We start from the raw sequence: 24,113 nt of genomic DNA, 5'->3' as shown, positions 1-24,113 counted from the left end.
AGTCAGTGTTTAGTTTCACTACCCTTTTCTGTCTTTTCTATTTAAAAAAAAATGCTATCAAGACATCGCATGTTTGATTATGACCACCGGTGAACCCTTCAGAGATTTCACACCCTTTTGGTCGTCAACTTTTTCTTCCTTTCTATTTGTACTGTACACTTCTTTCTACAATGCACGATAAACCTATCAAACAGTTAAACCGTTCTCTGTGTCCTTTGTGAGCACCAACAGAAAACATCAGTGTCTATGGGATCTTTCATATAAAATGGCTCAGATTCTGCTGTGGGGGTTTTGGTTCAGATACCGCTGGGTTCAGTTTCCTGTTCAAGCATGCAGTCTTTCCTGTCGACCACGTTCTCAATCTCTCTGACTAAACCACCACTTCCTCTGCTGAGGACTCTGTCAGCATTGACACACCTGTTGCACATTTCAGTATTTCAGTAGCTCACATTGCTCATGTCTTCCTGTGCAGCTTCATGAAGAGCCACTTTTCTCAGATTCATGTATTGTTATAACTGTGCCCTTCTGGTCCTTGGTGATCAGTCGTAACTCCGACATGAACAGTTTGTACATCTCTTTGAATAAAAAAGTCTGCTACGTGAAGAAGTATACAGTAACCCATATGGCTTGATGAGCATGAAGAGCAGTCACTCAAGGTTCTACGTCAGCATCCTCCAGGGTTCTAAGTACCTGGAATGGGGATGTCAAAGACAGCCTTATCTTAACGACTTCAGAGATACTGTGTTGGTCTTTCATTGACATTGAACATTGATCGACGATTCCACAGGTCATTTGCAGTGCATGGTGGACATCAAGTGTCTGTTGTGGATGTACTGCAGCCTGAGGTGAGCGTCTCGGAAAGGAAATATACATAAAAACATATCACACAACCTTTTTCTTACCACTAGAGAGAGACATTTTACTGATCTGTCAAAAGTTTACCTTTCAGACACCAAAAAGTGTGTGTGCGTGTCTGTCTTTCGATCTGTTGCAACATTTGATGATCTTTTCAGACCACACGTCAGCAGAAAACCCACAACCTCCTGTCTGACAACAAAGTGACTTGTCTCATGCACAGACACTGTGAAACTTGTAGGGAACACACACAGATGCAAACACAAAATCCGAACAGATCTAGAACAGATTCCACCAACAAATATTTTGAGCAACGTTTATTGCAAAATAAAACAGGCAAATTCAATGATGAAAATATCTAGAAATAAAGGTAAATCTTCACTTACAGTACCTATGAACACTGAAAAACACATTCATGTAAAGTTGGCTTTGGGTCTGCCACAGCATGTGCTCACAAGGGGGGTGGAGCTAAGTGAAAAGTGCATACTACTGCATATCAAGAGGTTACAAAAAAATAACCTGACCTGTATGTTGCTTGGATACAAGCGTCTTCTAAGTGAAAACGTTTATTCTAACACAGTCTCAGTATGACTTCCTGTCTTTCTCCTGTCCAACACTGAACACGGTGATCGCTGGATGGAGACACGCCTGTCTGCGTCCCTTCTGCTCGCGCTCAGTTCAGATCTACTGTTCCAGGTAGACAGTCTAGGTCTACTGTTCCGGGTAGACTGTCTAGGTCTATTGGCTGGGACTTTAGTGGGTTTTCTTCAGCCCACAGAGAGTTGGCCTGCTTCTTGTTTCTGGATTGCGGCTGCCCCTTCAGCCTCCATGCTAAAACAACAACTACCAAGGCCAGCACACAGACAACGGGTAACAGCACGCCCAGTATGGTCCTCGATAGGCACTCTGATCCCGAGACCGACTGCACAGCTCCTGAAGACACACAGAGGGGGAAGCTCAGCGATCAGGTGGATTTGGAAGGCATCGTCGGGATGTTTGTGTGTGTGTGTGTGGTTGTGTGTGTATGTGTCTGTGTATGTGTGTGTGTGTGTGTGTGTGTGTGTACCTTCCGCATGCACGCTGACGGTCAGATCTCCAGACCTGTCCTGTGCCACTCTCCTCCAGGAGAGTGACGGAGACTGCAGCCACTCCTCCACCTCGCAGTGGTACACGCCGCTGTCCGAGGGGGTAGCCATGGTGACAGCCAGGGCGTAGAGGGAGGGGGACGGTCGGCCGAAACTCAGGTGGTGGCCGGGCCTCTTCAGGTCGTGCAGGGTGAAGTTTCGGTGAGCTCGGAAGATGGGGAGAGTGGCTTCCCTTTCTCCCCCCGTGGCCTGCCGCATAAACCATGTGACCTGCAGCTCAGAGGTTTGGCTCGTGCGCGAGGTGATGTTACAGCTGACGTCGAAAGCCGGGGGTTTCATGGTCAGGTTGAGGTGACGATCCTGTTTCAGCACTCGCAGATTACTCTCTAGACACACGAGTACACGCACAGACCACAGATTAGTGTACATATTCTAGTTCCGAGGTTGTAACGGTTTACTAAGATTGTGTATTATCGCATCATGGCATTGTTGAACTGTATTCGTGAGATGTGAAACATACCTGGGCGCCGCACAGTGAGGTTGGTGGTGCCTGATGTGTTAGAGGCCCTGATCTCCCATCCACCCTCGGCGTTGAGCTGGTACTGCTCCACCAGGCAGGCGTAGGCTCCACTGTCCTCCTCCGCCGCCCTCCTCCACCCCAAGCGGAAGCTGCTCTCACTGGGCCTGGAGAAGTGCAGTGCCCTCGTCCTCTGGTGGTTCCCCGGGTACCTCAACGCCCCGCCGCGCTCCAGCACAACCAGAGGGACTCTGGCAGCGGAGGGGAGAGCGCCGGTGTGGAACCAGGTGAGGGCGTAGAGGTGGACGGGGTCGGACGCCCCTGAGGTCAGGGTGCAGGTCAACTCCACGTCTTGACCCTCTCTCACCTGCAGCTGAAGATCGGTCTGGTCCACTTTTAAGTCACTCTCTGGTGGCGACACACGACACTCAAAATCAGTGGTGCGCACCGTCCGTTTCCCCCCCCCCCCGTCAAACACAACAATCCAGGGCGTGTCATGAATGGGGTTGTTATTATTTACACAGTGTCTCACCTGTCTCTTTTACCAGCAGCTCGGTGACGGCGGAGGAGGGAGGAGCCAACGCGTACCAACGGTTGTGAGGATCCTGAAGCCACTCCGTCACCACACAGCGGTACCGCCCACTGTCCCCGATCCTGGCCTGCCGTATGGTCAGCTCAAAACTCATCTTGCCTCTCTGCATGCTGATTGGCTGCCTGGACCCCGTGCCCTCTGATGTCCCCAGCGTAACCACACCGTCACGGTCAGAGCTGAGGAGAGTTCGGTTCGTTCCCGCCGTCGCCTCGACAAACCAGGTGACAGCCAGACGGGAAGACTCTGAGGTCACACCGAGGGCAGAGCATGTCATCTGGACGTCTGTGTTGACAAGGTGCTCCTGGTTGGCAGGACTGACAGCCAGAGAGAGTTTACTGACTGGGGGAGGAGGAAAGGAGAAGGGGGAGTGTAGATAGAGGGTATGAGAGGAGAGGGAGGATGGGAAATGGGATTGGAGAAAGGGATAGTGTGAGAAATATGACCAAATCTGTCGTCCTTCACAGAGCACACATGATGTGACCTTAGTTCTCCCGGCCCCTGTCTTACCTGGGGGCTGAACTCTAAACCCCAAAACGTTTGAGATCAGTTGCTTTCTGTGGGTATTCTGCAGAAAGGCGGAGATCAAACACTGGTACTGGCCTGCCTCCCTTTGGCTCGCCGCTTCAATGCGCAAAACATAGAGCACTGAATCCGACATGGTTACTGTCCTCAGCTGGTAGCTGCTCTGGTCCCCTCCCCAGGTGATGTCATTATTGTGCGCCACTGTGAGGATGGTATCCGGGGACGACGCGTCGCCATGCTGATGGCTCCAGGTGACGGTGACGGGGAGACGGGGTCCTTTGACCAGACACTGCAACTCTGCACTGCCCCCTTCTGACACTGACATGTCTCTGCTGTAGAGCTTCACTTTGAACAAGGCTTCTGGGAGGGACACGGAGGAGGAGTTAGTGAGGGTGGATGGATGGTGGTGACATGAGAACCACACCCTCAACATATTCCATGAATCTGTCTGTTTGTATTTCTAGTCTCCAACACTTGTCTTACCTACGGGAGTGACCGACACAGTGCACTGTTGGGATTGGCTGTGAGTTTTCTTGGCGTTGCTGCTGGTTTCGGTGGTCCACTCTGACACTGTGCACTGGTACCGGCCCGCGTCGCCCGGTGTGACGTCGCTCAGCTGGAGAGTGAAGTCAGACGGTGTTGGACGCAAAGCTCTGACGCCACGCTGCTCAAACTCAACCCCTGACTCCATCACCCCGTCTTGACTCAGGGTGATGACATCAGTGAAGTGGTTGGTTGTCGCTGACATGTGTTGCCAGGAGACTGACAGACGACCTTTGAACCCAGTCACTCTGCAGATGAGCTGTAGCCTGTCACCTTCTTTGATACTTTCGTCATTGGTCTCCATGGCAACAGACAATCCACTTTCTGTCAACACAGGAAGGAAAGCGTGTTTCTTCATTATGGGCTTTGTTTGTGTGTGTGTGTGTGTGTGTGTGTGTGTGTGTGTGTGTGCGTTTGCGTGTGTGTATGTGTGCATGCGAGCATATGCTAGAAAGTTGGAAGGTTGTAGGTGTGTGCCTTTGTGAGGGAAAGAATATCAATGTGCACGACTAAGACCTACACTGATAGAACACAGTTCAATCAAGGCATTTACGTTCAACGCTAAATGCTCAAATTCTACAAACTCACGTGTCGCTGAGATGCTGATTGGCTGTACGCCGGAATCCTGACTGGCACCCTTGGTGAAGACGCCACTCCCATCTCCTTCCTCTGCCCACACCCTACACAGGTAACCGCCCTGGTCTTGGGCTCTGACTGGCCGCAAGGTGAGCAGGTGTTCTCTCTCGCCAGTCCGTCTGGCCCTCAGCTCCCCGCCACTCTGCCGCCCACTGTATTCTGGCCCGAACCTCAGCACCCCGGTGGGGCCGATGTGGGCCAGCTCCACCCCGTCTCTGAACCAGGACAGGGAGAAGAAGTGGGCCGTCTGGCCCTGAACCTCCACCCTGCAGACCACCGCCAGCTCCTCCCCTTCCTGCAGCTTAGCCTGCGGTGTGGAAACATGTACCGCCACGGAACCCTGGGTTGTGGTCACCTCTGAGAAACAGGAAATGAATCATCAGTTGTCTTATACGTTGCTTACGTTGCTTGACTGTATGTAATATTAGATTAAACCAAACCCTAAAAAGGCTTGAAGTACTGCCGGAGACGATCTCAGAAATCTAGAGCGGTAAGAAGACACTCATACGTGGAAATTCTCCGTCGACGAGTTCACGTAAACGTTTCTCACCTTTAGCTTTGACTTCCAGGGCGGTCTTCTCGGCGTCCTTCTGTGTGATAGCATACCAGCTGCGATCAGGTTCCTGGATCCACTCCTGGGCCTGGCAGTAGATGCTTCCTGTGTCAGACACCTGCAACTGTGCCATCCTCAGCCTATAGGTGGCCTCCCCTACCTTCTCCAGACCAATCAGACCATCCTTATAGCGACCCTTAAACAGCACCCCTGGACTCACCATCAAATCCCGGTTCAGGGAGATGATGGGAGTGGGTGAGGCCTCTCCATGTCCTTGGAAGTACCAGGTGAGGGACAGGTGGGTGTGCTGGACCGTGTTGGTGGAGGCGAGGCATTGCAGAGAGAGGGCGTCGCCCTCTGAGACAGTCATGGAGGCAAGGTTCATGGAGGAGATTGTTAAGGTGTCCTTGATCACTGTGGAAGCAAAATAAGAGACCTGGATGTCAAAACTGAATCTCTGTTGTACTGGTAGAGATACAGATATGGATGTGGTCTATCGCCTACTGATAGTGAACAGGTTTCTGTGATAATTCAAGTCAGGTGATACAGTCAGGTGGTGATACAGTCAGGTGATACAGGCAGAGCAGGGAAAAGCGTCTGACAATCATTGTGCCCCGAAGACGAACGATAAGACCAGAGAAGTTGCATCCATCCTTACCCTTCACAGTGATCTTTGCAGAGTACGTGCCAAGGTAGTCTTCATCATTCGGGTTGGGGGAGTGACACTCATACACGCCTTCGTCTGAGTCCTGCAGCTTTGTGATGTGGAACAGGGCCGAGGTGGCGGACAGGCGCTCCAGAGTTATGTCCTTCTTAATCACACGCTGCATGAACATGCTGTATGCGAAGCCTGGATCCTTTGTGCTGATGATTCTGATTTCCTGGGTAGGCTTATTGGCCTTGAAGAATAAGTACTCGAAGTGTGCCGCTTCGGCAAAGCCAGTCGCGTTACAGGAGAGGGAAAGGGGGTGGTCAATCACACGGTAGATAGGACCAGGTTGCACCTGGACAAGCACCTCTGCCTGGCCTGGATGGATGGGGGAGACGTTGGGAGAAGAAGGGTTATATTAAGAGAAGAGGAAAGAAGATTTACTGTGGAGATGTCGTTCTAGAATGTTCATTGCACAATGTGAGTCATAGCCATTCCTGCATATATTTTAATCCTCTTTTATGGTCTCAAAGATTGTCCAGTTTTCTCCCCTCTGATATCAGATCGTGAATGCCCCACTTGCATTAACTCCTTGATATCATTGGTGTAGGTAAAAGAAATAGATTTCTTGGGATCAGGACCTGAAGAGAACGGAGAGTCTTCACACAGTCTACTGCATAAAGAGTTATTTACATGAAGGGAGAAGTAACTGACAACTGTTTTTTTAAACTATGAACTTTCAAACTATGAACAGACAACCTTGTCGCACGACTCTGAAAACAGACGTGAAAACACATTTACAGAATACTTAAGTACTTTAAGGGTACTTTATCAATATGAGTTTCCTGCATATCTTCTATCTTGCCATTTGTATCTCCAATTTCAATCTCCAATTTTGCTGTGTCCATGGTTACCTCTTTGGATGCGCTGACTCAGGACAAGCAGCAGAGCGAACGTCCACATCAGCACCTGGAAACACCTGGTGCTGTCCATCTGGACCTGGTCAACACACGACACCCTGGACACGGCACGCACACTTCTTGTCTGTCCGTGAATCCCTCTGCTTGTCATTTCAATGCAAGCTTACTGGGTTACCAGCAACTCTCAGAGGAAGTTAGGTGTGTGGTTTCCTGTCATCAAGCAGAGCTTCACCAATCTGACGGATCCTGTCTAACACGTGTGACTGTTTTCTCTAGCTGTACTGTCTGTCCCACGCAATTGCTTCAGGGGTAGGATGATGCGTATCATTTAGTCATTTATAGTTATATATCGATTCACTTTTTAGAAAAAGGCCTGACCAGGGACTGGGGTTGCATATTAGCCTTTTGGCTAAGAACCTTTTCTGCAGCACATCTAGAACATACTGTTATTTATGTATGTAATAATGTACGCTGCATTGTCCCTGACAAATAAACAAAATCAATTCAGGTTTGGTGGCTGGCCAGCCGCTCAGTATTGTAATGTACGAGAGACAGTTGTCAATCTGTCTGTTCAGATTCTCAACGGAATAGATGGATATTATTATAGAATAATATATAGTATGTTGCCTGTTCTAAGACATGGAAGTAGCAAAGCTAACTTTAACAAAACAGGAATATGGGTATGTGGCATTTGTGGCAAATGTGACATGGATGAAAGCAGAAGTCAAATTCATCCTTAAAAGGGTGTAGCTGAATATTTGCTTTCTTGGCTCTCCCAGGGAGTCAGGTGGCTCCTGGTTATACTGGTTTTCTGTTATCATAGCGGAGGCCTAACACAAACAATTAGTAGGCCAACTTCCTTGTTAACGAGGTCTAATCTCATTGGTTAGATCAAGGACAAAAGACGTTACCAATCAACGAACAGAATAGACTAGCTTGTCGGAGGGCTGCGAGAGAGGTTTAGCAGATTTATCGACTTCTAAGCAGAAATTTAAGGACAAGTATTGTGCTAAGAAAATCTTACAATCATCATACAAATCGTCTTTATATGTAAATATTGTCCAACGTGCAGATAACTTAGAGCTAGTTACTTGGGCAGACTTTTGCAAAGCGAACATGCTTTAAAGTTTTTTGTTAGTTTTTTGCGCTGGCCTTCAGTTATATTGTGCTTATTGTCGATTGGAACCGTGGAGTTTGTCCCAGCAGATGGCGCTAAAGTACTAAATGAGTTCGTTCATAAAAGCGTGGCTGCCATGTTTATCTTGCATGCGTGAGGAGACGAGACGGGCCCATTGGGACGTTAACTTCCAGACCAAGCTCGCATGTCTCGGGAGATGTCGGCGACCCCTTTCTCCTAGCGTAGAGCTAACTAATTGGACAACATGGGTCATGTACGTTGCTTTCATTTGTTACCTTATTTAACATTGAAGCTTGGCACCATGCGTGACATACGCCAGTCTCGATTTACAAACAACGTTTGACTGTGTCTGGTCCTGGGCAGAAGCCAGTTTAGCCTTTTGTGGCAGTATGCTACAGCTTGCCCCTGGTGGACCTACAATAGAACAGGGGAAACCCAGGTCTACCCTTGCAGTTCCAGGTGTGAGCATGTACACAGTTTGATGCTCATGTATGATACTGCACACAAACGTTTTCATCCAGAAACGGTCAAGAAATGTGACATCAAATGTGTCTTGGGACATCACCGCCACTCAACTGCTTCGACAGTTTATCCAACACTGTTCACACAAACCAAAATATTTGTTTAACCAAGCCTATGATTTGAACCCCTTAGTAGATGGCCCTTCTCCATGCACGCTGGCTGTAAGATGCAAGAACGTTTAAAGGTACAATAGGTAAGTTTGAACCTGTCAAACTCAAGCAGGAGGATGGCACATTCAGACAAGAATTGGAGGCACAGTTTTTCTTTTTATAATATCAGTTGCAGTTTAAGTTTGAGAAGTCTACCTCCTATTGTTACACTTTGTAATATTCTGACTTTGTGTATTTTCACTGTACTTTTTAATTTACTCATTTACTCTTAGGTTATGTTCAAGGTTTGCCATTACCTGTTTAGTGTTTTTCTCCTTCCTGTAGGGCCAAAATGCAAGTCTGATGAATTCTGATGTCTGACAACAAAACCATATTACAAAACTTTTTTTTTTTTTATTGACTGCAAATGTAAAAGACGTGTCTGAAAAGTCACTGGCACATTGTTTTAATTAAGTGTTCCCTGTAATGGACATTTGTTCACGCTTAAACAGGAAGTACCATGATGACCTTGCAAAATTATGCAACTACTTGAATCCTAGCCAAGTCATTATCATTTTTGCACGCACGTTTTGGAACATGCTGTTCTTAAGTAAAATAAATACATAAAATCCACCAGGCAGACATGGCAGTTGAAGTTTGAATGGTTTGTTCACAAATTTAAGCTATTAACAAATTATACATTGATTTTATAATTTACATGTATGAAAATAGATGGCTGTTTGAAAGATCGAAATGTTTAGACCTTGGTAGGTTAGGTGGTTTTTTGTTAGCCTTTGAAACATGATTTTAAACATTTAAGTAATCTTCCCTGGTTGTTGGCTTTAAACCTCTTTATATAAGTGTGTGTACACAACTGACCGAAAGCATGAGATTAGTCTCCAGACCCAGCTGCTATGTCATGGAGATAATATTTTCGACATGCTTACAAACATTAGTCCTGGAGAATGGCATTTCTTGTTTGAACTTCCATAAAATATTTGTTTAATCCAATTGATGTTTTGATTTTAAAAAATAATACTGATTATAGCACTTGTGCATTTAAAAGAAAAAAAACTGGACTCAAAATGAGTTAAATTGTATTGAAATGATTGTCATTGATTGAATGGTATCTTTTCATATGTAGAGAAAGCTATAGATGCTGATTTGTAAAATTACAAACACTCTTGTCAAATGTGTCATCATAAAGAACACAATACTAACATCGGCTAGCCACCTCTACCTTGAAGTTAATTACACATTCAACATTTACATATTCAACATTTACTCAACACTATCTCTCCTTGGCACAGGTTATGATGTAGATGACGACACTTCACGTGTCTGTAATGGAGTTAGATTTCATTGCATATTTAGCTTGAATAGAATAGAACTGTTGGTCGGGTTCCTTGAGGTAATGGAGGATGGGGAGAAAGGTAGAAAGTCAATCATTGCAGGGGTTTCATGTCTTAGTCTACATTGATTTCAGTGTGCTAGACGTACAAGAGTAGAACACACTGGCTGTACCAGGATAAGGCGTTTTGCTAATTTGTCAGTGGTGTTAAGTTGCACACATTTCACATACCAGATTGCAGGTATCTGACAATATAATGATTTCATAGCTAGGTGACACTTTTATTAAATAGCAATAACCACAGGTCAGGGCCAGTTATTCATTTAACAAACATTTAACAATCTAGAACAACGCTTTTAACAACCATACGGGTAACTTGTGCGCTTTCATATCAAGGTGAACACTTGACCTTGTTATTAGATGCTTTTGGCAATATGAACGCCAGTGGAATTTTTCTTGAGCGCACCGCGGCACTGAGTTTTCGGGGGAGAGAATCACGGAGGAAAGAGGAGGAGCATAACCCGCTTGTCAATGAGACACAGGCACAGGCAGCCAGAGAGGGAGAGAGAGGTTTCGGTGAAACATCTATCTTGTAGGCGACTCCAAGGCAGACCATTCTATGGCAGAGTGCAAGCCCTAATCACTTGAACTCACTTTTAATTTTGAAACTCTAGTGAGTCGCTGTTCTTCAGTCGTGTACAGTAGGCCTATGTAAAGATGAGCCGTTGCTTTTTCACGATTGATTGATGGCTCACTAGCGAGCTAGCATTTTAGCTAGCTAAGATTCCGTATCGGCTTTTTTTCATCTGCCGGCAAAGTGAAAATCCTTATTATGGTATGGGAATAGCTGACTGGCTTTGCCTGTTCGGACGAAACGAAGAGTGCTTTGTATTCAAACGATATCGTTGTTGTTGAAATTATTTTAGTAATTGGTGAGTATATCTGTGTTTTTATTCCGCATGTTCCTGCCTGTCTGACCCAATCAATGTGAATTTCATCAAACCAGCATGCTACGTTAGCTAGGTGTTGACCAGACAGGTTAGTTTTACTCGGCACTGAATTGCACTTGTGATTTAGCAAGGTACCTTGCTATCACTGGCCAGATACAAAATTCAAAAAAACATCACAAGCAAAAAATAGTTGAGAATGGTGGAACCTTCCAGTGAACCATAGGCTTTGCACTTGGGGATTTCACACTACATGTTCCTGTCTGTGCCCGTCAGATACGCGTTTTTGTTTTGCTTGTCTCTGTTTGGGTGTGCATGAGTGAGTATAAAAAACAATATTGCTTGATGGAGCTTTTGGTCAGCATTTGATGTTTTTGTAGCCTACATCATCACTTCCTCTGATGTCAACTTCTGCTTAACAGGGAACAACAACCATCTGAAACATGACGGTAATAGTCCTAGATTCCTGTAGAATAGTAAACTGTTAGTCAAGGGTTTTTGATGTTGTAGCTTTGTCTTCCTTATTCAGCCCTTTGATCATCCTTACTAGTGCTACGGCGATGTGCATACACGCCTCTGACAAACCTTTTGCCTTCTGTGAATGTGACTTAAAAGCCGTAAGGTAGTCTACACACAGGCTATTTAAGATTTATCCCAGCTGGTTGCAGGTATATCTGATAACGAGGTCAGTTGTCCTCAGTGTGTCAAGTAGTGTTGTCCCCAGTGCGGTACTTGTGTTTGATGTATCGGTGAGATACGGAGCATCCATTGATCCGAGAAACGGATCCCTGGCCTTGATACATCAGAGTCCTCCCTTAGTCGCCCTCTCCAGACAACTCCCGAGAGCTCCAGCTCTTCTTCGCTGTTTAATGCGACCCTAACACACACATACATGCAAATCCCCTAACATCATAATTTATAATCCAGACAACACTTTCTTGGGGAGTTTGAGTTCTAACCTCCCAAATTTAGGCTAATACACATCAAGGTTAAAATTTGTAAAATGTCCCTTTTAATTCCATGTCCAAGCCTTTGTGGTTTGGTCGTTCACAACAGCTCTTAACTAATTTGGCACCTTGGGCAATGTTAATTCACAAACACTCTTTCTTATGCAGTATTGACAGCTAGGCCTAGTTAACAAGGATTAAAATGTTTAATAGAACTTATGTAATGGGAAAATTGTTTTCTCCCCTCCCCCCAGGTTGTTGGAACCACAGTAATCTCCACCATGGTGCAGAAGTATCAGTCACCTGTGCGGGTGTACAAGCAGCCCTTTGAGCTGGTGATGGCGGTAAGTGGTTTAAGTGCCCCACCTCCACTCATTACACTGCTTGTATGAGTGGTGGATTGTGTAATGGTAATGAATGGCTTTCAGAAACTCACCTGCTCCACATTGTGTGTGTGTGTGTGTCTAGATGGCTCTATCCAACCTTTAATGGTTGAGCCCATGGTATGTGAAATTGTCATAGAATAAGGCTGCACCTATTGCCAATACCCAAGTAGCTGTTTAACCTTAGACTTGATGTTGTGTAAAAAGGTTTCCAACTGCACTCCCTGCAGACTTGCAGCCTAGGACACAATAATAACATACAGTCCACCTGACGAGCATCCCGGCTGTAACCAGCCTCGCTTCCCACACGTCGCCGGACCATTGTCGAACACGCCACAGCCGGCACTGCAGAGAATCCTCGGCTCCCTTGATGCCGTGCTTCTGTTGAGGTCCAGGCTGTTAGCTCGGACAGGACTTCCACTGTGGAGTTGGTGGCTGTCCCGTCCTGTGTAAAACATTCAGAGCCGGGGTGCTTTTTGTGAGCATCAGCCTGCCTGTGTGTTGGGTCGTACTCGCTCGCAGTCAGGTAGGAGCGTGGAATGCGGTCTCTGACTGGAGACGGGGCCCTTTTGTCACATTATTTATTTATTTCTCTCGCTTCGTCTTCATTTCTCTCTTCGTCTTGGTCCCTCTTTTTCCGTGCCTACTTGCGCATTCCCTTTATTGGAATATCTCCTTTTCCTTTGCGACGCCCTCGTGCATGAGGGCAAGTGGACCCACAGGGACACCGGTGTATAAAGCTCTCCAATTGCCCTGTGGAAAATGTAACAGTCTAATTCAAGCACTCCACTATAGCTAGGCTAACACCGGGCCTGGTTTAGGTGTCTTGAGACAGATGGATGGCTTCGTTGACGCTAATGCTGCAATGAGTTATGTTGGGTTGCAGCATCTTCAGTGCAACACCACCCTTAGTTCAGTGGTTGCAGTGTTGCTAAGATGCTAAGACCTGGTCCAGTGTTGCACACCATTAGAAAGAAGGAAACTATTTTGTCGCTCTGGTTAGCTGCTCGTGGGTTGCTGCGTGTTTGGTAATCCTCGATGGGCTGAACATGATGGCTGAGTTAGTTTCCAGAGGGTTCTATGGTTTGGGGAGATTCAGAAGTCCAGTTGCGGGCAACAACAGGTGCTCTATTCGCTTTTTTTTTTTTTTATTCTCGGGAACTACTACTTTAAGTTTTCCAGAAAGTTGTAAGGTTTTCATTCCAGAAAAAAATACCTACCCTTTTCCAAATTAAACTTTTCCATTCAATCTCATACATACAAACATCCCAGTTTGACGACTTAGACTAGACCCCTGTAGTGGTGGGATGCAGGTGCTGTTTCCACTCTGAAATATGTAATCCTCTCGCAACAAGGGACGGGTCACAAATCTCCTTAGCAGCGGGGTCGGATCGAGCGGAGTGGGCTAAGAGAGGGTCTATAAATAAACTGGTTAGGCTGTCGGGAGAGGGTGTACACCTGAGGCTGAACATGCAGGCTGGGGGGTTTGGGCTGGGGGGCATTCTGGGGAGAACTAAAATAGGACTGTGGTACATGGTAACACCACTCGGCCTTCCCCAAGAGGCTTTGAAGCTGGAGATCTCTGCAGGGGGGGGGGGGCGGTGCTGCTGGAACGGAAATAGATTGATATGGAAATGATTAGGTTCTGGTAAACGAGGGCAGTTATTTAGGTGGTGCAGCACGGCTTTAGTAGTGTACTAAGAGTCATCGCAAAAGACAGTTTTTTTTTTTTTTTTTTTTGTGTCGTAAGAATGGACCTTGGTGGAGACTTGAGGGAAGATTTGCAGAATGCTGTTGCATAAATGCGATTGAGCAGTAACTTGAGTTCTCCGTCATAGATTTAAACCTTTGTTTGATGCGTCCGCTCCACAGGCTTTTTCTGTGAAGATAGAGCCTGTGCAAGGACCTGTTAAATCCCAGCAAGACCTCGTCAGCTGTGTGCCAGTTTGTGTGGAACATACCTTCAGACGATGCTTTCACTTCCACAGTCTCTCTTCAAGCATCGGTGCAGATTGATTGTTTTGTTATGCTACATAGCAGATCCTGTCTGCACATGTGGATTTGTACTCACGTTTGTTTGTGTTCACCCAATGTCTCTGAGAGTGTTTTTTGGTGTATTTTTTTTTTAACTTATTTTTTGGCCTTTATTATAGAGGTAGTTGGAAGGAGAGAAAAGGGAAAACATGCAGGAAATGGCCCGGGCCGTAGATGAACCTGGACTCCTGCTTTAAGGTCTTAATCTTAGTGGTACGTGCTTTTACCCTGTGAGCCACTGTGAGTGTCCTGTCGAGGGTGTATTGTGTGATAGCATTTGTGCATTGGTAGTAGGCTAATGTTTGCACATGTTCAGTGGATTCTTGGAAAGCTTCACTTCTCAGAATATTGCACAACAATGCTTGTGATGAGATTCCAATGGTAGCCTGACAGGATATTGACTTTCTTTACGTATAATGTTTGACATTTTGCTTTGAGGAAAATACAGTAGAATTCTCTGTCAAATTCCTTCCTTTGTTTCTTCAAGACCCCCAAACTGCTAGCACTTAGAGATGCCCTCAACAAAGCTCTCAATTGCAGTCATTTCCCTTAAACACATTCCTTATGTCTGGATGAAATGCTGTCTCTTGCTTTACTGTGCCTCAGGCAGGCCAGTGAAAGACGTAGTCTCTTGAACCTGCAGTTAGCAATGTCGTTGTTGGACCTAGAAGGAATATTCCGGTTGAGGTAGATCTGTCTTGCCTTCTTGCAGTTTAACATAACCAACAACGTATTTTTGGTCCAGCTGGGTTTTATTTTCTTCTAATTGATGTCCCAGTTTGGGTTTGATTTGTGTGTCAGCACCACGATACATTCTCACTTTGACACTGTTATTGAGCGACAGAAAGTACAGAAGACTGAATCTGTCCGCATCTGCAGCTACTAACGCCGCTCATGAGAAGGTGGCAGAGTGGATGGGTGTTTCCAAACAAACCAAGTACCAACCGCCAGCCATACTGAACTGCCTCTATTGTGTAGGTCGTGTCAGTGCTCTGCAAACACAAACCTGTGGTTTTCACTTCGTCACTGACGGAACTAGCTGCCGACAACTGGAGGGGGGGGGGGAACCCTTTTAACAGCTGACGTTGAAAGGACACGCTCAAGTGCGGTACACTTGTTCACTGCGAAACGTTCCCCCTCTAACCCTGTGTGTTTCTTCTAGAGGGAAAGCAGAGGAAATGCGACACCAATGTCGCCTGCCAACCTGGAACGACCACCACCCCTCCGTTCAGTCGCCTGCGCTCCCTAACTTCTGTTTCGCCTTGGTCTCAATAACAGGAAGTAGAGTCCGTGCTGTTGTTGCTATTATCGCACCATGCCGGTCACTGAGCCCACGGTCCCCCCCCCCCACCCCCCCCAGGGAGGAAGCAAGCGAATGACAAGAAATAAATAGAAAATCAGCCCCCAAAGCACCTGAGCAAGGCTCTAAACTTGAGCTAACCTTTGTTAGGTCTATGCTTTTGTGATACGTGTCGTTCAAGAGAAACAGTGTCCCTTTTTAAACGCGCAAACAAACAGCAACTCAAACAGCAACTCCCCTCTCTCTCTGCAAGGTATTAGCGGCGGCGGCGGCGGCCTGAGCCGAGCCAGCCTATTTAAGAGGATGGATGTGCTAATCCTCGCTGTGGCTCAACACGGGTGAGTTCTTCCTGTCCTTACGTTAGCACAAGGGGAGGGGAACAGGACGCGTTGTGCTGGCCTGCCACTTACGGAACATCTGGGTATCGCCCGTTCCGGAGAGGGATCAGCTGACTTTTGGACAAATCCACTAAAGTGAGAGAGAGAGAGTGAGAGAGAGAGACAGGTTTACATGGCGGCCCAAAAAAAGGTTTTATTTTTGGGATGTAAGTGGCAGGGGGTGATTTCCCCCTGATTCAGTTTAATGTGAGGCCGTGGCATTATTAACAGATTTTCATACCGAAAACATAAATCACGTTTTTTTCCCGGAACTCTTGTTCTCAGTGCTATTGGTTAGCTTGACTGTCAACACTGAGTGAGATGTGGGCTGGAGGGCTTAAAATGACTTATGAAAAGGGGAAGAGGAAAGAGATGAAGGGCTGAAGAGGTAAAAAGGGAGGATGAGAGAGCGTTGAAGCCGGGAAGGAGACAAAGGGTTAATATGCGACGAGAGATTTGGAGCAAACTGAGATCAGAAGAGATGGGAAGCGAGAGAGAGAGATAGAGGCAAACAGAGGACTGAGATCAGAGAGTAGCCTACATGATGTGTTTGGCCTGAAGCAGCTAAGCTTCAGTCTGTCCACCTGGGGTGCGTTGAGCGGGCTGGATTCCAAGGATTTCTACGTGTCACGTTCGCTCTGCTGGGGCCCCTTACAGTATAAACCAGGAGATGTTCTCTCGAGGCAAGAATGTACAGCAAACTGCACCTACTCAGAAACGCTAGGCTCTCAAACGCCAGCCTCTACCTCCAGGCTTAGCCCAAACACAGCAAAGCTCCGTCACGACAGCAAGCTGATTATTTTTTTGCTCAAACAAGATTGGCGCTCAGGTTCTTGACGTGGAATGATTTGGGGCGGGAGGCACTCGAGTCTCCGACGCCTGCAGGTAGACTTAATCCAATAACAGGAGTTGTTGCTCTTGAAACTCGTGTTTTCTGTTTCGGTACTGCTGGTCTTTCGTCTTTCTTCCCTCCATAAGCCTCTCAACAGGCAGAGGGATCAGAATACAAAGTGTTTGTTCTGGGTGATCTTTTCAAGAGGTTTTTAATCCCAGGTGTTTGTGCAGGCTAAGGCCTGGAGATCTTTCCTGGGAAAAGCTGCCATGGAGTTTGTGTTGGTAGCAACATCTCCATGGCTACATGTATGATGTAACTGTGTATGTAACCAAATTGAAGGAGAATAACAACTGCTTCTGGGCAGCTTCAGGCTGGAGCGATGTCAAGTGCCCTGCTTCGTGTGCACTGCTCTCTCGTTTGCCCCCCACCCACATCTCCTGTTTGAACACATTGTCTTTCTCTATTTCTCTGTCACGTTTTCTTTGCCTCTCTCTCTGTGTCTCTGTCTCTCTCTCTCTCTCTGTGTCTCTGTCTCTCTCTGTGTCTCTGTCTCTCTCTGTCTCTCTCTCTCTCTCTCTCTCTCTCTCTCTCTCTCTCTCTCTCTCTCTCTCTCTCTCTCTCTCTCTCTCTCCATCCTAACAGTGTAGCGGGTCTGAGTGTGAACATGGCCTGCAGCCGTGGCTCTAACCCTTCAGGCTGCCAACTCGTTACCTCACGGCGTTACCTGCCTGTTTGTAATCACGACCAAGGGCGAGAACCATTGGGTAGGTTTCAGTCAATGGCAGGAGATTAGTTTTTGGAGATTATATCTTTTTGGTGCTGGTTATCTTGGTTTCCCCCGGCTCGGCTTGTGTGTCTTTCAGGAGATTCAGAGTCAAATTACAATACGAGTTCTGAATCCACGGGAACACTTTTGCTTTCCTTAATCATCCAGCCATGCGGACGTAGATGTGGCGAAGATAAAATATTTTAGGTTTTTAATTTCACTTCAGGTTCTCTGTACAGTAACAGGAAATGGGTCAGTAATTTACAGAGATGGTTGTGTTGAGCCCACAGCAACATTAGGTGTATACTGTCACACAGTCTCGGGTTTCCAGAACTAGGTTGGCATATCTCTCTCTGTCTTTCCGTCTCTCTCGCTCTCTCTCTCTCCCGCTCTCTCTCTCGCAGCATGGAGTGACATCATGCGCGCGTCCATCCTGCCGTGTCCTGACCCACTTCCTCCTACGCCTCGACGGCCCCTCGTCCTGACACGGTCCCCGCTCCTCTCTCATTGTCCTCTTAATCTCCCCGTAAGCCGCTGCCTTGTCCGTTTTCTTCTGTCCTCCAATCAGAGCGTCACATTCGGGGACTCGTCCAGAAATAGCGCCGCAATCTTCCACGGCCTGTTGCACTTCACCTACATGTTACCTAGAGCATCCCATGGAGTTTTGTTTAGGCAATTTTTGGGGGTTGCAATTCAGTTACACTCAACCTAATATTTCTGTTCTCTCGTCCCCTGTTAAGTCAGCACCACGTGGTACTGTACCAAGTAGGCCGGCCTCCATTCATGCATCCCCCCCCCTGTCCTCACCCTCAGCAGAGCTGTCATCAAGTCGCCTGTCTGCCCAGGCTAATTCACTTACCGCAGCCCATAGTGTGTGCTAAACACCAGCCGGAGACGAGAGTGAGCCCAGGCCTGGGGAGGATGGGCTCTGTCAGCGCCACGCAGCCTCGCCGCCGCAGCGCTGATGACAGACTCCCTCGTCATGTGACTCAGAACCAAGGGAGCTTGACTGGGGGGGAGAGAGAGAGAGAGGGTGAGCGCCGCTGATTTTCATTCACCGATCACAAGGACTCTCTTTCTCCCTCTGCAAGGTCGGGGTGCTGCGACGAAGACACCCCTCCCCCCACTGCGCCTCGCTTTGCCTGCTGGGCTACACACACACACACACTTAATCGCATACGCACACACTCCCATACGCACACAAAATGACCATTCAAGTGTTAGTCACCCGCATCTGCAGCCTGGCAATGCGAACAGTGAGTCACAGAAGACGTAGGGAGGAGAGTGACGTTAATAGAAGTGTGTGTGTGTGTGTGTGTGTGTGTGTGTGTCCCTCCCCCACCACCACCTAGCATTCTATCCTCCTGAATGTGCAGCTCGAGGGAAGGTGTAGTGTGTGCTCGTGTCTTGGGGCTGGTGCACACGCAGGATGTGATGTGGATCAAATGTGTGCATCCCTACAGCAGCACACTGTACCCTGCTCTACAGTACACTGTACCCTGCTCTACAGTACACTGTACCCTGCTGTCTCCCACAGCACCAACCCTCCCTCCCTGCCCCTCACACACACACACACACACACATCCGTCAGTCCTCGTTGACGCAGTGCACACAAATCACCTGCTCCCCCCCCCCCTCCCCACCTTCTCTCACCCCCTTCTCTCGGCTCAGCCCCCCCCCCCCCCCCTGCTTACTGATGCAGCCTTTCCAGGAAGTGGCCGCTGCATCACGTCCTGTCAAACACCAATGGGAAGCGCTGTGTTCGCCTCCTCCGCCGTGCCAGCACTCCCGCAGACCCCGGTCGACGACGCCGCCAAGCTTCCCCGCAATGACCTGAATGATATGAATGCTCTGGCGGTATAGACCCGAGCCAGCAGTTTTTCTGTTGGTGTCGATGACGGTAAAAAGCAGCCAGTTTACCGTAACCTGATAACGTCGCTCTCTGACATTCCCCAGTGGAGCGAATGGTGAGCAGGGCTGGAACGTCCAGTCCTGTCAGGTGATGCAGACGGACGGTCGGGAAGCCAGAGGAGGGCCAACGCCGACCGTATTGAGCTGCTCGTTTTGTGTCGGAAGAAAAACAAGCCAACGCCAAAAGGGAAACGACTTGAACCGATGAAGAAAAGCCCACGATGCACCTTTTTTTTTTTGGTTTTGTTTTATGACAAGTGAAATGCAACAGTTCCCAATGCGCTCCGCCCCCTTGGGAAAGGAGGACGCTGAAGGCCTGGGTGTGCCAGCATCCAGAGGTTCCCTGTGGAGCGCTCCCCTGCTCCAGGCCCTCATCAGCCGTTCCCCTCTCCAGGCCATCGATACTCACGATCCCTTATCACCGGGAGAGGCGAGCGGCTTCCTCTTGAACGAGGAAACCAGTTTGGCCGGTGGTGAGAGCGACTCAATTTACATGGGGGAAGTGAGAAGAGGTTAAGAACAATGGGTGCTGCAGGCACTCAAAGGGGACACTCACACTCAAACAGCGCGGTTGATGAAAGTGGGTTGGGACCAGTCGCCCATGCAGGTCTCGTGTTTTCTGCGAAGGGAAGGAGCGTCCGGAGGAGGAACACTTGCCGCAGCATCACAGTGTGACCTAGATAGAAAGATAAACAGGGGAGACGTTCTCAAACTGGGCGCCAGCACTTTCATCTTTCTGCATTTCGGTCGATGAGCGGTTGTTTTGTCTGGAGTCGCCTGACCGCTCGGTAACTTTCCTCTCATCCTCTCTCTTTGCGTCTTTCTCTCTCTCTCTCTCTTTCTCTCGGTGTCTCTCTCTCACCCACTCGCTCCACTACTCCAAGCGACCTAGTTTGGATTTTGCAGTGTTTTATCTCAGAGATAAAAACCCCATGAGGATCCCCCCCCCCTTCCCCTCTCGTACGCCTCGTAGAGCGCAGCCTCACCTCAAATCCATCTCTGACCCTTTTTTTATGAGCGCTGCGGTCTTATTAGAGTCCTGTTGTGTAAGCAGATGTCAGCAAGGCTTGTGCCTGGGGGGGAGGAGGGCTTTGTGATTTCTACTGTACGTTTTGTGTAATCCCCTCTTGAATGGAAGTGGATGTAGGCTACATCTACCTTACCCGCCTGCCAGTCACCACCTACTACCTACATCTATCATGGGGTTTTTGTTTATGGCGTCAAAGCCTCTCTAGGTTGTCTGTCTCTCTCTCTCTCTGTCCCCCTCACGTTGTAGACACGCATATCTAACCGCTGTCCGTTCCGAACATATAAGATATCATGTGACCAACACTGTCATGTCAATACCCTGACCCCTGCCTCCTCCCTACCCATCATCCTCCCTGCCAGCTGGGCTCACAGACACAACCCTGCGAACCCCGTCGATAACGGCCTGGTCCGTGACGCCACATATCCCTGCTCCTGCCCGGGTGTGACATGAAGCACTACGCCCCCCCTCTCCTCCCCACTACCCCGCATGAAGGACCAGGAGACCAAGCCTTAAGATTTCACCTTCCACAAGTGGCCAGGTATCATTTCAACACCCCCCCCCCCCACTTACTCCAAACCATTTTCTGTTTGGCCCCGACGTCAAGAGATGGCTAATACCGGTCACTGCCACACTGTCATTGTCGAAGCCCAAGGCGGTATTGGCTGAGCTGCCGCCTTCTCTTGGTCAACAACACGTTCTGGCTCTAGAGTCGTGGAACATTCTAGAATAGAGCAGTAAATGCAATAATGCAGCCCATTGTTTTCCAGCTGGCTGTTTGTGTGTTTGTACTTGAGCCAAGCCCAGAGTTATTAGTCAGTGATGGAAAATAAGAAAATAAATGGATTGGCTGGTTTTTTTTTCTGTGTAAATACTGAAATGTCAACTAAACACTTGCACGTGTTCGACAAAAGAGAGACATTTGCGTCAGGCCCGTTCTCACGTTAATCCCTTTCATACTTGTAATTGAAAGGTCAAATCCTCCCTACCTCTGTGTTTTTTGTTTTGTTTGTTGGTCTACTCAAACGAACATTGTGTTCTGAGCACACACCATCTTGCCTGACATACTGTTTGTTGTAACATTGCTAGGTTACAGCCCCTCTGATGGGGTCTGAGCCCTTGCCTACCCTAACCCCCGTTTTTCTCCCTCTGTCTCTCTCCCTCTGTCTCTCTCCCTCTGTCTCTCTCCCTCTGTCTCTCTCCCTCTGTCTCTCTCCCTCTGTCTCTCTCCCTCTGTCTCTCTCCCTCTGTCTCTCTCCCTCTGTCTCTCTCCCTCTGTCTCTCTCCCTCTGTCTCTCTCCCTCTGTCTCTCTCCCTCTGTCTCTCTCCCTCTGTCTCTTCCTCTGTCTCTGTCTCTTCCTCTGTCTCTCTGTCTCTGTCTCTCTGTCTCTGTCTCTGTCTCTGTCTCTCCCTCTGTCTCTTTCCCTCTGTCTCTCTGTCTCTGTCTCTCCCTCTGTCTCTCCCTCTGTCTCTCCCTCTCTCTCTCTCCCTCTCTCTCTCTCCCTCTCTCTCTCTCCCTCTGTCTCTCTCTCACACACACTTGTCCTCTCTTGTCTCAGCACCTGTCACTACTCTCTTAGATGTCTGTCCTTTATTCTCTGTGAGAGGGACCTTTCACCATGACGGTATGAAGAAGCTGTGTGGTTACAAGGTTAAAACACAAACAAGTAATGGGTCTGCATCATCTATACTGTATATCCGAAGATTATAGTTAGCGTGGGCGCCCCAGTCATCGGTGACACGCTAAACCTTCACACAAGGATTGCATTGCTGTAATCATAGCATTCCAAGTCTAACCAAAAATCAAGCACATGCAGCTGCCCAACATGCTGCTTGCTGTTAGTGTGTGTGTGTGTGCACATTTGTGCGAGCCTGTTTATTTTCTGCTTCCCTGAACAGCGCACTCCACAACCCCAATTTCTTTTACACGCTAACTAGCTGAGGCTGCATCCAGCAGAGTCACTGAGGCCATCCCTCCCACGCCACCTCCAGTGGTCCCACCTGGGCAGGACTGACACACACTCACACACACACACACACCTTCCCTCCACCCACACTTGGGCTACCCAGCCCTACTTCTGGAGAGTGGACGCCTTGTCGGCTTTTATCGAAACGAATCCAGCACATCTGATTCATGAGCTGTCTGACGAGCTGAATCATGTTTGCGTCCGTGGTCGGGGTGTAAACTTCCAGGTAGGGTAGATCGCCAGGAGCAGGGTTGGAGTTCAAACCAAACAGCAGGGGTAGATCTACCCACGAGTTTGAAGAGGTTGTCCCCCTGCTTCCAGCTCCTTTCACTTCCTGTCCAACATTGTCCTCAGGAAGTCACACGAAGGTAGAGACAGACACTGACGCCAGTGTACCCATCGTCCTGCGTTCCTCCACCGTTCACCACAGGAGTCTTTCTGTACCCGCCTGATTAGATTACTCGTATTGTTTTTCGCGATTGTTTTCCCTCCTGCGTGTCTGGGGAAAAGTACAGAACAATCTCCGCCTCAAATTCCTCGAGCTACGACTCATAACTTGGCCTGTCCTTCGTCCCTCCTTAGAACACGGACGGAGGATGTCTGTGTGGACACGCTCGCACGCATGTGCACGCACGTGCTCGCAGGCTTCTCTGCGTCTCCTTTGAAAGGGTTCGGTGGAGATTGTTTCCACTTCCAGGCCGTGTGATGTGGTGATATGCTCCAGGGAGCAGAGGATGAGAAGGGGTTCCATATTTCTGTTGGAGCTTAGTGTGTGTGTCTGTGTGTGTGGATAGAGGCCTTAGAGGCCTATTCCACCGGTTGTTGGGTGGTACGTCGCATAACTTCTTTCCAGTTTAGTTTCAATCTCGGCCAATTTCTCTCTGTTGGTAGAGAGACACGAGGCAAAAAAAGGTTACAGTTGGCTCTAGACACACATTCAGCTGTCTACCAAACACTGCAGTCAAATGTTTATCAAACACAAACAGCCATGTGAGTCATGCAAATGAATTGACCTCAGACAGCGATGCGTTATCCAGACATGCAGAGAAACCAAGAGGCAGCAGCCATACAATGTAAATGTGGGCCGCTTCCTGACAGGTGGGAATAAACCCAGATAGATTTGAGTTTTGTTTTCCATTTGGGGTGACCCTCGGTGGCAAAACAAACGACCCAACAAAAGCCTTAGACAAACTGGAGCAGGATCTGTGGTCGTCCATTGTTGTCAGTGATGTAGACGTAGGAGGAGCGGATCCCTCTCTGAATTGCTCCTCCCAAGGTTTCTTCCATTTTTTTGTTCTCCCTTTGGGAGTTTATCCCTTGTCTTCCTTGAGGGTTTAGGTTGGTTGAGGGGGCAGTTCTATGGGCGTATGTGAAGCCCTCTGTGACATGCTTGCGCGTAAAAGGGGCTATACAAATACAGTTGATTTGATTTGTAGATGTGATGGAGCTCTACCCAGGATTAAGTGAGCATGTTGGGGTGTGTTGGTCTCAGCAGGGCTCCCAGTGGGAGGGAGGGTGGTCATCTCCTGTTCTCCTACTGCTGGGTCTGAAAGAACCTTGGCTCTGGATCACTGGATCTAGCGTTCCCCCAGTTAAGTACGGCATCACGGCCTCTGTACTTCCTGTTTTTCAGTCCCAATATAAACC

General features: G+C 48.1%; 2 protein-coding genes and 1 long non-coding RNA gene across 3 annotated transcripts in view; 2 read left to right on the top strand and 1 right to left on the bottom strand.

Annotated features, from left to right (window-relative positions):
* Positions 1-1,157: 1,157 nt before the first annotated feature.
* Positions 1,158-7,023, bottom strand: LOC146237645 (immunoglobulin superfamily member 3-like). Its single transcript, XM_084685454.1, has 10 exons — positions 6,867-7,023; positions 5,962-6,330; positions 5,301-5,717; positions 4,703-5,107; positions 4,055-4,438; positions 3,557-3,931; positions 2,990-3,388; positions 2,461-2,865; positions 1,922-2,326; positions 1,158-1,788 (listed from the first exon to the last, which is right to left on the bottom strand). Exons 1-10 carry the CDS (start codon positions 7,021-7,023, stop codon positions 1,529-1,531), a joined length of 3,576 nt encoding a protein of 1,191 aa, XP_084541580.1. The 3' UTR covers positions 1,158-1,528.
* Positions 7,024-7,824: 801 nt separating this feature from the next.
* Positions 7,825-10,065, top strand: LOC146237644 (uncharacterized). Its single transcript, XR_014740627.1, has 3 exons — positions 7,825-8,263; positions 8,665-8,725; positions 8,967-10,065. It is a non-coding gene; the product is annotated as an uncharacterized LOC146237644 (long non-coding RNA).
* A 411-nt stretch (positions 10,066-10,476) lies between these two features.
* The window catches only part of LOC146237643 (SEC14-like protein 1), a 27,133-nt gene continuing 13,496 nt past the window's right edge, over positions 10,477-24,113 (top strand). The window contains 3 exon segments of the mRNA XM_084685322.1: positions 10,477-10,904; positions 11,342-11,368; positions 12,121-12,210. Of these exon segments, the coding sequence (XP_084541448.1) occupies positions 11,363-11,368; positions 12,121-12,210 (96 nt within the window). The 5' untranslated portion in view covers positions 10,477-10,904; positions 11,342-11,362.

This window comes from Hypomesus nipponensis, chromosome 21, assembly GCF_054491055.1.
Source record: "Hypomesus nipponensis isolate SF chromosome 21, ASM5449105v1, whole genome shotgun sequence".
In the NCBI taxonomy this organism is placed as follows: domain Eukaryota; kingdom Metazoa; phylum Chordata; class Actinopteri; order Osmeriformes; family Osmeridae; genus Hypomesus; species Hypomesus nipponensis.
The sequence above is the reverse complement of the archived record's forward strand: the minus strand, read 5'-3'. Positions and strand labels throughout refer to the sequence as shown.

Coding starts and splice junctions, on each gene's coding strand:
- LOC146237645 (XM_084685454.1), bottom strand. CDS start 7,023: ATGACAAGCAGAGGGATTCACGGACAGACAAGAAGTGTGCGTGCCGTG. Junction 5,718..5,961: donor TGCAAAGATCACTGTGAAGG/GTAAGGATGGAT, acceptor TTGCTTCCACAG/TGATCAAGGACACCTTAACA. Junction 2,866..2,989: donor GCTGCTGGTAAAAGAGACAG/GTGAGACACTGT, acceptor TGTCGCCACCAG/AGAGTGACTTAAAAGTGGAC.